Below are 13,063 nucleotides of genomic sequence, written 5' to 3'. Positions count from 1 at the left end.
GGGGTTTGAAAATGTGTGTTCAGTGCCGGTATTACCGAATATCCCGGGATGGCACAAGATTGTCATACCTTTATACCAATCTTTAGATCAGAGACAAAATCCCCATGTTGTTGGCTTCTTGGGGTGGTCATTGACCCTCGTTTAATGTGAGCAGGTCAGAGATGCAATCTGAGGGCTACCCGTCCTGTCTGAGCAGTCCCACACATCCCAACATTTTCAAACATGTTTGACAAAATCTGCAACGCTCTTGTAATGTGAGATGTGCAACGCTAGGGCGACAGGTAGCCTAGTGGTTAGAGCGTTGGGCCAGTAACAGAAAGGTTGCCAGATCGAATCCCCGAGCTGACAAGGTAAAAATCTGTCATTCTGCCCCTGAACAAGGCAGTTAACCCACTGTTCCTAGGCCGTCATTGTAAATAAGAAATTGTTCTTAACTGACTTGCCTAGTTAAATAAAAGAATGGTGAATAGCAATAGCCAATGAGAAGTCGCCAGAGAAGTAGCAAGTGAGATGACGTTGTTTGGCATCAACCAGAATGTGTAGACTCTCTAGCAGGAGCGATGACTACTAGTGCGCATTTAAACTTGCCTTTAACCAAAGTGTCAAATCGTTACAGTTCTGAAGTTCACAACCAATGATATTCAATTCAAAATGTTGGCTAGATATAGTTCAACTCCGTATGGCGAGGGTGAATGTCTGACTGAAAACGTTTGAGGCTGCTTTGAGCCACAGCTCGTTCTAGCTAAGTTTACAATCTAATCACATTATTGTTTTTCGTAAAACAGCGTGGTATCGAGAATCCTTACGACCAACTGATAAATCTTGTAGTGTGGCTCGTCTGTGCCACATGGTTTAGGGTGCGCACCACTACGTTGGCAAGACAAAAAGCTACAGGAAAGGCTCAGCGATGTTAGGATTTTGAAAGTGGCGGGTTTAGGGTACACCCAGCATTGCACAGGTGGTGTGCACTATTTACAATGCTACAGCATTCTAGGCCATGTACTCATAATGTCATAGTGGCAACAATTTTGTAAGTGATTAAAAGTTTAGGGTTTTCAAATATAGTAGTCAAATATTTTAACTATCCCACAGCTAGCACACCTGATTCAACTTGTCAACTAATAATCAAGTCTTTGAAAAGGTCAATCAGGTGAACTGGTTCAGGGCTACAACAAAATTGTGACCCGTCTGGGGGTCCATGAGGAGAGATTTGAAAACTAGTGTACTCGGCTAAAAAGCAACTGATCTTTTTTATTTTATTCAACTAGGCAAGTGAGTTAAGAACAGATTCTAATTTACAATGACGGCCTACCCCAGCCAAACAGTAACGTGGACGAAGCTGGGAAAATTGTGCGCCGCCCTATGGGACTCCCAATCAAGGACGGTTGTGATACAGCCTGGAATATGGTCAGAGAAAAAGCGCTATGTGGGGTTCCCTAAAGCAAGAACCACATCCTCTTTTGACGTCATCACAAATGTGATGAGAGGCCGAGCAGTGTTTCCTCTGTGGCAGTAGGTCTATATATAGGCTTAGTTGTTGACCAAGGCATTTTAATACAGTTGACTCAATAATAAAAGCGCAAGTCATATCACAAGCTTGTTTTTCATAGTAACATATAGGCGACAAAAAGGCCCCGCGGCCAACACCACTTGAGTTATCCATTGGCGGCCTCGAACCACAATTGAATGGTTAGCAAAGGACGGACCCATCAAGGGCACTTAATCAATAGAAGAAATGTGTGCAGCTGCGGCATTGGGTATTACTGTATGCTGTCTACAGGTGACATTGGAGTATTTCTACACCTAATAAGCCTAGGCTATATGCACACAGGCAACAGGGGCATTGAGAGGTCTACACTTGCCATGCAAAAGTTTTCCCTAAATCAATTCCAAAATAGCCTGTGTGTATAGCCTGCATGCTATGCTGTCTACCGGTGACACTGGAGTATTTCTGAACCTAATAGGCCTATATGCACAACTACAGGCAATAAGGGCAGTTGAGTTCACCAGACACTTGCGGCTGTTAAAACTTGTGGTGGTGTCTGTCCTCTGCAGAGAGTATGGTGTCCTATAGCGTTATTCACAGCACAGTGCTGAGCCTGGCCATGGCGCCCAAGGATTCAAGGGATACAGTGTCTAACAGAAACACACTCTACCCTCCCGCAATAGAGTGAAATGACAAATAGCTGGAGGGGAGAAGGGGGCCACCAGCTGATGGGCAACAATCGGTTTTCATGCACGTTAGGCAATGCCAGACATTGGGAGGAACATGGAGAGGCTTAAAATTAAACCAGACATGCAGTGTCTGTGGTGAGCGGTCGTCCCTGTTTGAGATAGCCTCTGCTTTGACTAAAAACAGAAAAGGCCTCCGGGCCCAAGGAGCAACTTATAACAAAACGCCCTATTTCTCCTTATCAGGGTTCGATATGGTTCTTTCATAGTGAAACAACACACTACACCACAGCAGTTATATCTAAGGACAGTAGCCTATTACACACCACCTCTACTTTAGCAGAAGTGGGGCTAGTCTTTGTTAATAACCATCATTGACTGAGTCAGCTCTCAGTGTAGGGTGTCCACTCAAAAACGCATATTTTGACCAATGGGTAAAATATTTTTTTTTATTAAATGGTCCAAACCTCCAGTCTCTAATCCATTCAAATGTTATTGGAGTTTTAACCCTCGTGTATCCTAGGGTGACTAAAAAACTGTGGAGGCCAGAGGGGGAAAAAAAGTGGTAAAAAAAGAATTGCATTGCGTCAGCTAGGCTGGATGCTGTGCGAGAATTAAGGCAAACTGACAGGCTCACCGTTGAACTGGTCATCTTTCTTCTTGAATCCGGAGGACGTACGAGACAAGATCGATATAGAATTTTCAGACTTTTTAGAAAGGTTATTGATATGTTAGAGAAAGACCAACTGAACAATTCAGAACATGAAGAATCAGATTTGTCTTGGCAAAATGTATTTTGTAACATAATGAAGCACGTTTTCACCTACTCTGGGCAAAGTGGGTGGACACCCCACTCAGTGTCTTATGTAGAGTTTCCACAGAGTGAATCACATTTCAATTCCCTCACGATGACCAAGATGTGTATAAGCTAGGTTACTTAGTTAGCCTAACTAAGTAACCTAGCCTAACTAAGTAACCTAGCCTAACTAAGTAACCTAGCCTAACTAAGTAACCTAGCATATGTTTTAGTCATGCCATAGTACCAGCCTAAACCCACACCAAGACCACCCCCCAGAATTTGTGTATCTTTGAAGGAATACCTCAGATAAGGCCAAGGTTCAGAGGCAGGTTACCAGAGCATTCAAAGCATGTTAGGAAATGCTACAACTGCTGTAGTAGAAATATCCCTCACAGCACGTTGTAACACCTAATACAAATACAGTGTATGATTACCAAAATATGGGCCAACACTTTTTGTTTGGCATCTTAAGTCTATTATCTTTAACTTGTTTACTATTATGGATTGGTCAATATACAAGAAATTGTGACAACCCAAGACATAAGCATGCTATGGGAGTTTTTAAGAGCAAAATGACAACCATGTGGCTTGCAAGGAATGGCCAGAAGTGGTATGAATGATCCTTTTACTGTAAAATGAAACGCCTCATTTCAAATAAACAAAGATGAATGAAGGGGCGACATTAATCCAAGGTAAAAGTCGTCTCATCAGCGGAAGTCTACTACCACCTTGGATATTTAGGCTATGTTAGCTAGCTAGTTACTACATCTATGGTTTAGCTGATGCTTACCTAACGGCAAGTTTGATCAAAACACATTGCCCTATTCGGCATGATCGCTCCAAAAAAGGGCACTCCTATAGACTAATACAAATATAAAACAGTCTATTTTGAGATTTTGGGTCAGTTAATAATAGATGTACCATGTCTGTTGGCAAGCCACTAACGTTAGCTTGTTACTTGTCCATCATAGGAATTAGCTAAAACAACACCGTAGACGCACCGCTAGCTGTGGCTGGCTTCGCGTTCGTTCGAATCATGTTTGGTGGGACCACGGTGAAATAGTCGTGTGGCGCGATCTAGCTAGTTGGCTCACATTAGCTTGTATCAAGGCATTCAGCTTTCAGATTGCGACATATTGGTGTGCAACGACATGATTAAATATCGGAGTTATTTGAACCATGGAAATGTATTGCTTCTAACTTTAAAAACAAATTAATGAGATTGGCAAAACATGTTGCTAGCTAGGAGGGCTAGCAATAATTGTGATAGACTCAAGACTCACTGAGCGATGGTAGCCAATACCATTGCATTTGCACAACATTTACAACATTAGAATAAACATAAAGTTCCATAATGATTGACGTTGAATTCATCATGAGTATATAGTGAGAAAATGCACAGTTTGCACGTCAGCCAAAATAGGGCCCATCGCTTTGGTTTTGCACCAGGCTAGCTTGCTAACTGTCTGGCTAGCAAGCTGACCAAAACGTATGCAGAATGGATTCACACCTAGCGCGCTATCGTTAGCGATATTGCCCGGGCCTGTAATTTTGGCTCGGTTTTTAGACGTATAGAAGTGAATTGACATTATATTGTGGTCTCGGCATGAATGTTATACCTTCATTACTCTCAGAATGTGTTACAGACGGGAGATCAAGTCGGTGTCCTTGCCTCTGAAAAAGACAACTGAAAGGACTGAAAATGGGAAGTCTACACTTACCTAGCTTTACTTTCTACGCCATCTTGGATCCACTTATCAGCCCATCGCAAAGGATATTGGGATGTAGCTCATCTGAAGGTTGAGGGGATTTGGGTCTTTTTGGTGTAGGTTGGGGTTTGACGATTGTGAACTTCTAACCAAGTCATATAGCAGTCTTTATAGCAAGTCATTACACCAGTTTTCATATATTTCCCTAGATAATTGCACAAACCGGCTTCCAGTGTTCGCCTAGCTGAGCACCTTCAATTATATAACAGTATTGCATAAACAAAACATTCTGTGGAGTATTTTGTCCACTATGTGGACAATTTTCAGAGATATTTTGACGTGCAGATGATTTGGATAATTAAAACAATAGAAAGGTAATGTTTAATCGTACATTACTACGTTTACATTTTATTTCTACATAAAATCTCAATGCCTTTACTTTTGAATAACTGCTGTATTTCTATTTTCATGTGGATATAACTACACAGTAAGGTAGAAACATTCAGCATCTTGCATAAACTCCCTAAAGAAGTCTTGATTTAGTGTCAGCTGTGTGTGCTGTAACATTTACAGTCATCAGTAGATGGCTACAGAGGATCCAGGACCTTTCAAACCAACAACAAAAAGCTGCATCTGTCAGGTTTGCATTTCACAGCTTTTAAATAAGTATTCTTAACTTGATCTGACAACAGTTATATACAACTGTAATAATCAACATTTCTGTTACAATACTCAAAAGAATATCCATTATGCCAGGTGAGAATAGTTTGTTTACATTGCGAAGTAGACACACAAAAAAAGACATCAAGAACTTACAAGAACTGTTTTAATACAGCAAGTTGCACGCAAATGCTCTAACACTAAATCCCTTATGACGGTTACATGAAAAAGAGAGTTGGAACAGGAGAGAAAACATTAACAGTGTATGTCCCTCTGTGGTCTAGGTTCTAGAACAAAGTACATGCCCAAATTGTAGTAGATAAAATTGGGAGACCACACTAAACTGTGTAATTTGTATTACATCAGTGGGACAAGAGATAGTAACAACATATGGCCATAAGACTTGTTTATTGTAAATGCTTAAACTTCGCTGACCGTAAGAAACAAAAAGGGATGTGGGGTGGTATTTGTTATTCCAAAAATTGGGGTAGTTGACATTGGAATAGTGGTTCATTCATCAATATAAATTCAGAAGAACATTTGATTTTTTAAGAAAACAATGCACTCGGTCTTCATCACTGCAGGTTGTGTATCATCTCCTCTTTGGCGATGAGATGTGTGGTTTTGTTGACCAGGGACATGAGGGAGTTCAGTTTGTGGGACCAGTCGTTGAGCAGGTCGTTGGGGTCCTTCGGCCTCTGGAAGTTGATGATGCCAGCTAGCCTGTCCACCTTGGCGTAGATGGTCTTGTTCACCACCAGGTTGGAGAGGAACTCCTCAGACTCCTGCAAGAGATAGAGATGCTAGAACCTGTGTCTTCAAAAACTAATCACATATTTCATGTAGGGTACTATAGTACATCTATAGATAACTCCAAAAAAATATATGTTTTTCACACTTAAAAATCAAGTTAGGAATATATGGATTGAGCTCAACTGTAGACCACTCGGCTAAAATTACGTTGCCACGAGGAGCACCGTATATATTGCAATGAGCGAGATGCAAGACTTCGCTCTCACACAGTATCTGCGCATGTGCACGGGTTCGCTTCACACCATTACAGCAACTGGGCCAAAACAGCGGAGAAGTTTAGCCTTGCACTTAAACACTCTTAGTTATTGCGGAAATTGACCCACTATGCTGTTTACTTTGTACATTACGTCATATCTCTTAGTCCACCTTTGATTTGACCTTTAAGGTACGAACATCCCTAATATTTTATTAGGTTCCCCATTAGCTACTGCTAAAGCAGCAGCTACTCTTCCTGGGGTCCAGACAAAACATGACATAATACATAACATTAGTAGACAAATACAGCACAGGGACAGAACTACATATATTTAAAATAAGAATACACGTTTTCATACATTCCTTTGCTCTACTGTTATAATTGCTTTGTCTAAGCCGGTTCTGGCTTCCTAATCTCACAGCACCAGCTGTTCTGTAAACACCAGAGATAATCCCACAACATCAGGAACCATCCATGTCTTTGTGTAAGCATTTCGTTGGACGGTGTATCCCGTACATACGACTAACAAAACTTGACGTCAACACTGTGCATAATCATGTGATTCATAGATGCTATTGAATGCAAGTGCAACACGCGAAAACGGAAATGCAACAATCGTGTGGAGTTTCACCGAAGTCGTTAACTCCTGTTCAGTTCCCCTGACGTGAACAGAGCCACATCATATCACATGGAGCTGCACCGAAGTTTCAACCTTATTTTGGAGGGGAAACCATCCCTTTAAGGCTGCATTCATTAGGGTTGAGGACCAGTAAGTATTCCATCCCCTGACAAAAATGTAACGGATGTAAAGAGTAGATTGGGTGGTGCTTACGTCGATGGAGAGGTCCAAGAGCCCAGCCATCCTCTTCATTGTGATCCTTGTGTAATATTTGGCCATAATTCTTATATTCTAAAGGAGAGATTAAGAAAAACACAAAAATAAACAAAGGTGGAACATAACATAGTTGGAATCAAAAATACCAATTACGTGAAAGTATTCCAGATGGGAAAGGGACGTTTCCAGATAATTATTCAGCAACCATGTTCCAACGAAAGACAGCATTGTGATCCCACCACAGACCCTTTGCTGAAACAAACTATCCCACTAAAGTAATTGTGATATTCTATCTATAGATATTCCATGAAAGCAGTTCCATAAACTACTTACGTGCTCCACCACTCTATTCTTGAGGTCCTTCCACCTCTTCTCGCCCTCCTCTGAGCAGTTGAATACGTCGGTGGCCGGGCTGTCGGGGGAGCCCTCCCTCAGCTCCTTCCCATAATCCTCCACCAGGGAGGCCCAACGCATTAGCTCCATGGTGGTGAACTGCTTCAGGAGGTCCCTTGAGGGAGAGGTAAAAGGGAAACCAGGATGAGATGAACCATAGCACGGCAATAGCGCCACCTCACAATGATATGAAGTTGAGGCACCAGAGTTTAGCCTAGGTTTCACCGTACCACAAAGATCAAGCATATGCTTTTGGTAGCTTAGCTAGGTTTCACCCCTGGGAATTGGCTAGGTTATATGGTACCTTGGTGAATATATAGTTAATTACTGTGTTACAGAATTGGATGATGTGCTAGGGTGATGAGGAATATTGTGAAACAGTATTGAATGCTAAGATTTTCACGAATGAACCATCTCGAGGTTACATTTTTCCGATGAGGAATATTTGGGCATTGCTGATGAGAAATAAATGTGTTATACCATTGAAGAATGTAAGGAATGAACCATTGAAGCTAGATTGCATTCTTGGTATTTGAGGAGAGGAGAGAAACGAAAGCACCGGAATATAATGTGACTGAATGTCTTACTTGTATTTGGGTATTTCTTCCAATTTCTTGTCTTCGTTGATTCTATGCACCAGGTCTGACTGCTCGTTGTCGTAGGGAGCCAGTATCACATACAGAACAACACTTTTCAGGGCCTGGAACAGGAAAGAACATTAACGTTGTATTGTTATGCATTTTAAAGGTGCAATCTGTAACGTCTTAGTCCCCTGTGAAGGCAGACCCAATCTTAGTTCCATTTACACCAATCAGTGTGCAGTACACTCGCTAAGACCCCTCTCCAACTAAGTCCTGCTGCCAGAGCAATATTTTTGTCAAACACAAAATGTACAGCTTGTGCCTTTAAAAAGGCATCAAATCATATCAAAAGACTATCATCCTGATGCCTAAAACAGTCTTCTGAGACCAGTACCTACCTGTTGCCATTTGGAGCTATCCTCCAGAATGCAGGGGGTATCATAGATGGCACGGTAGTGTTTGCAGATGGACAAGTAGGATCCCTCGTGCTGGTCTACTTGGATCATCAGATTGTAATACTTCAGCTTAGACTCCTAAGGAAAAACAATGACGGAAATGGTTAGTAATATTGCAGCTTGTATGTTTCTTCATCGGGAGCAGCGTAGACAGCCAAACAGACAAAAATAAAATTTTTGATTTCAATATTTTGCAGGAAATAAATATTGTTTTCTGTAGAAAACTGTTCCGAAATAGGAAACAAAAGTGAACGTTTTGATTGGAACATTGAACGTTTAGGTAGTTCCACCTCCCCCCTATAGACAAAACCATAGTTGCGTCTCAAATGGCATCCTATTCCCAACATAGACCCCTATGGGTCCTTGTCAAAAGTAGTGCACTATATAGAGAATAGGGTGCCATTTGGGAGGGAGGCCATATCATAACACCCAGCCTGAATAAATGATTTGGCTTTCCTCTCTTCTCTCACCTCAGTGCCATCCTCTGTAAAGAACTTGGTGTTGATCTTCTTGCTGATGATCTGGGTGCGGATGTAGTCCTTGACAGCGATGCACAGTCTCATTTGCTCCAGGATGAACTCCACCTTCTCTTTCTTCTCCATGGAGCCGTATGTCTCCACCTGTAGAGTGAAAGAGTGCATGTTGTCAGAGGCAGAATGTTAAACTCTAGCCCTGGGTCACGTTCATTAGGGCACATCGTAGCAAAACGTTTCTCATAATACCACTCCCATTTTGTGCCTACTGAACACAGCCCAGCTGTGCTACATCACAGCCTGGACCGGAAGAATGGTTTGTGAACAACTGTTGTAGTGGTTCTGCCTTCAATAAGGACATACTGATGGAGTGCGCAACACTTTACAGACACTCGATTTTATATTAGATTAATTATAGTGTCTAAGACAACTTTCACTGAAATTATTAAAGGGAAATTTCACCGTTTTCAACTTCATATTCATCATCTCCAGCACCACCCCAACATCAACATATGTGAAAATGGCACGTTTCTATGTTTTGTAGTAAAAAGAGAGGGGAAGATAAGTGTTTCCAATGACATCATCCACCAATTAGTAGGCAATGCCTACTCATAATTGGTCAAACAAATTATAAAAATATCACACAATGCACACAGATATCATTGGAAACACATTTCTTCTCTCTTTTTTACTACAAAACATAGAAACACACCACATTCACATATGTTGATGTTGGGGTGGTGCTGGAGATGAATATGATAATTTTTTTTATGTCCTTTTATTTGATGTGAAGGAGATTTGGCCGCCAGTTTGAGTTCTGCTCGTGTCTGAAGATTCAGTCCAGTAAGTCAAATAGCTTCAATAAACATGGATGGTTGAAACTTCTTACCTCTAGTTTATAAGAAATTGTGAAAACTACCAAGGAATGTCAGCGAAAGCCCCTTACCTGCAGCTCTTGGAGGATTGCTGCGGCCTCTTTGACCTCGCCATGCTGCTCCTTGATGTTTGCCAATGTTTTGGTCAGCCTGGCCCGCTCAATCTCCACATAGATCTGAGTGAGGGAAAGAAAGTCGTTAGCGCATTTAAATTGAATGGAGACATGACTTGGACCCACAAAAGTAAAATATTTTGTTTTACGCCATCTGAATATGCATGATTGGTGGTATCATCTTTATGTCATTTTAGGATGATCCAAGTAAGGATAATCAGAGAAAGTTCATGACACCACGTACCTTGCCAGCGGTCACTGTGCGTAGTGTGTCAATGAGTCTCAGCTTAATGGTCAGGTCGGTCACGGTATCTACATACTTGTAACATTCTTGCACCATCTTAGCAACAGCCTGAGAAGAGAGAAACAAAGCAAAAGAGAAGGTTATATATCAAAAGAGATAACATCAGGCAACACTTTACTTTTGGTCTTGGAACACATAAAAGGACATGAAGAAAACATTGCTTTAATGGTAAAGCACCTTTCTTAACCTACTGGTGCATACCTGGGGTGTATTCACGATAAACCAAACGTTAGCAATCAGAACAAAACAGGGAGGGACCTACATAAATTTGTCCAATAGACATTTTTGATGCGATTCAAAACGTTTTCTGTTACAAGACGTTTTGCAACTGCATGCACTGATGAATACACCCCGGCCTCAATTTTTTTTTTTACCTTCCCTTAGTATCCCTTCAAAGAAGGAGCCCCAAGTCTCACCCCTTTGAGCTGACTCCTCCTTTTAGAGAGCAGCATGATGTTTTCATTCAGGGCGTCCATGTCCTTCGCTTCATAGCACATCTGCACAACGGCCACCAGGATTCTGGAGGTTGACACCATGTCAGAAGCCTGTGTGGATGGATAGAAAGAGGACAATGTTATTCACAAAGATAGCTATGTGATTCGTCAGAGGAGTATGATCATAGAGATTATCGTTTAATCTCAATGGGTATGATGTTTAATTAGAAATACATTTATGAATTCACGCTCACCGTTCTTGTTTGCTTCTCCAGCGACAAGAGGCTTTCAACGGCCTCCTGCAGCCTACCTTCCTAAAAGAGCAGAGGAAATACATCTTACAGTCAGGACAAATGACAGACAATTGTTACAATGATCAATTTAATGACCACACATGATCAAATTACGAGACAGATGTCCAAAAATACAAATTAAAACTGTATCACCCATAACGTCGTTGATGATCAGACTGATTTGAGAACGCCAAAGATGTCAACAACACATTTCTGTCAGCTTTGACACGTGATTAAAACGGAAACTTCAATAGCTAGCTGTAACTTTAGTATATTTCTAACTAAAGTAAAGGGGTCTAAGAAAAGCAATAACTGTGGTACCTACGTTAGAAGTTGGTTGATAAATTATTCAAAAATCCGACTGAAACGACCAACCAGCTGGTTAGCATAACATAACACCAAGAGCTACTGTATTAGTAGTCTGTAGGTAGCTAGAGAAGCTACCTGACGAAAACAATTACCGTACCTAGCTAAACAACTAATCATGATGTATAACTTACAAGTAAACCGACTCAATATTTGTGATACGTTGTTATAATACAGTCGCAATGTTGCCTATTATGAAAAACACTTTATTTGCGAACAAGTTAGCTAGCCATTTTGCTAACATTCGTGATGCACCATGACTCAGCCAGCGCTGGCCTCATTCATACTCAACTTACTTTTGCCATTTTGGCACACTCCGGTAGACGTGTATCTACAGTTGAACTGTAGTCAATCTCCATCTTCACAAGCTTGCCATCTGATCTTTCTGATCGCTCCACCTCTGCAGACATGTTTTCCGACATCCTAAATTGAATACTACGGCGAACTGACAAGTGAAATTTCTGCTAAGTGCTAACTGCTGCTAGCCCGCTGCTGTTGTGTCAAAACTACAGGAAGTGAAGGAAAACCGGCCAATCACAATGAACTGCAAAGGCCACCTAGGCTGCCAGAAGGACCCAGAGAAGGACCATAAAAAATTATTGTTATTTGTGTCAGGCGTTTTGACAGTCAAGCCTTAGTTATTCACACAGCGTCTCTCTCTCTCAACTTAACCTTTTCAGCTGCCCTCACTAATATTGTTTAATCTTTTCCCCATTAATAGTTTGTTGATGGGGGGAAACTGTGCTCAGAGTGAAACGTTATAATTTCCAGAATTATTTTTTAGATTATTCTGGTATCTTTTTTTAAGCATTAAAATAGTGGACCACAAACAGAAAGACCCCTGTCTCTGTGAAGGAGGGATTTTAAGTAAAGTGAATGTAAACCCAAATGTGTTAGAAATTGTCTAATTGACGATGATGATGATGATGATGATGATGATGATGATGATGATGTAGTCTCAAGGCCATCCTTCCAAATCTCATCTCATTGACTCAACCATCAAAGTTTCAAGACAGTTGTGCACTGTTGGTGATAAAGTACCATTTCCGACACAGACAGTCCTGTTTAAAAACATTGAGGAAGAGATAGTGAGGAATGTGTTTTTGTTGCAAATGGCTTAAACCCATGGTGGAATGAGAATATTTCCCCGCCTGCCCAGGGAAAAACTCTCTATGCACTTTGAGATTATTCTATATAATGAAAAGCGCTTTACAAATGTCATGAATTATTATTATTATTAAACAAACTGGATAGAGAGAACCCTGCCTCAGGAAGCCTATCATATTGAGGTGTGATTCTGAAAAGTACTGCCCACTTTCACACTATTGACACAATGTTGTGAATAATTCACACAAAATAATATATTTATTAAGTTCCTTTCCTGAGCTTGAAATGTGAACACCACTTATAGTGCCTTGAGAAAGTATTCATACCACTTGACTTACTCCACATTTTGTTGTTACAGCCTCAATTCAAAATGGATTAAATATATTATTTAATACCCAACATTTTTTTAACCACGCTGGGCCAATTGTGCACCCCTCTACAGAACTCATAATCACAGCCAGTTGTGATACAGCCTGAAATTGAAC

At 41.0% G+C, this 13,063-nt stretch overlaps 2 protein-coding genes across 5 annotated transcripts in view; both read right to left on the bottom strand.

Annotated features, from left to right (window-relative positions):
• LOC115208593 (probable helicase with zinc finger domain) overlaps nt 1-4,787 on the bottom strand; it is a 64,614-nt gene extending 59,827 nt beyond the window's left edge. For 2 of the 4 annotated variants that reach the window (XM_029776773.1, XM_029776775.1), the window contains exon 1: nt 4,693-4,786. The gene's annotated coding sequence lies outside the window, so the exon portion shown is untranslated. Of the gene's footprint in view, nt 1-4,590; nt 4,612-4,692 lie in introns of those variants that run through there. The other 2 variants (XM_029776776.1, XM_029776774.1) reach the window with 2 other exon arrangements.
• Nucleotides 4,788-5,488: 701 nt separating this feature from the next.
• Nucleotides 5,489-11,987, bottom strand: LOC115208595 (26S proteasome non-ATPase regulatory subunit 12). The gene is made up of 11 exons (XM_029776777.1): nt 11,768-11,987; nt 11,067-11,126; nt 10,795-10,923; nt 10,319-10,426; nt 10,033-10,137; nt 9,084-9,233; nt 8,557-8,691; nt 8,165-8,277; nt 7,518-7,692; nt 7,182-7,259; nt 5,489-6,125 (listed from the first exon to the last, which is right to left on the bottom strand). Exons 1-11 carry the CDS (start codon nt 11,891-11,893, stop codon nt 5,916-5,918), a joined length of 1,389 nt encoding a protein of 462 aa, XP_029632637.1. The 5' UTR covers nt 11,894-11,987; the 3' UTR covers nt 5,489-5,915.
• Nucleotides 11,988-13,063: the final 1,076 nt, after the last annotated feature.

The sequence above is a fragment of the Salmo trutta genome, chromosome 14 (genome assembly GCF_901001165.1).
Source record: "Salmo trutta chromosome 14, fSalTru1.1, whole genome shotgun sequence".
Lineage (NCBI taxonomy): Eukaryota > Metazoa > Chordata > Actinopteri > Salmoniformes > Salmonidae > Salmo > Salmo trutta.
The sequence above is the reverse complement of the archived record's forward strand: the minus strand, read 5'-3'. Positions and strand labels throughout refer to the sequence as shown.

What these genes read in the sequence shown, in the direction of transcription:
- LOC115208595 (XM_029776777.1), bottom strand. Translation starts at nt 11,893, where the DNA reads ATGTCGGAAAACATGTCTGCAGAGGTGGAGCGATCAGAAAGATCAGAT. An exon ending in ATAGCTCCAAATGGCAACAG is followed by an intron (nt 8,278 to 8,556) that starts GTAGGTACTGGT and finishes TTCCTGTTCCAG; the next exon opens with GCCCTGAAAAGTGTTGTTCT. An exon ending in TCTTGGACCTCTCCATCGAC is followed by an intron (nt 6,126 to 7,181) that starts GTAAGCACCACC and finishes TATCTCTTGCAG; the next exon opens with GAGTCTGAGGAGTTCCTCTC.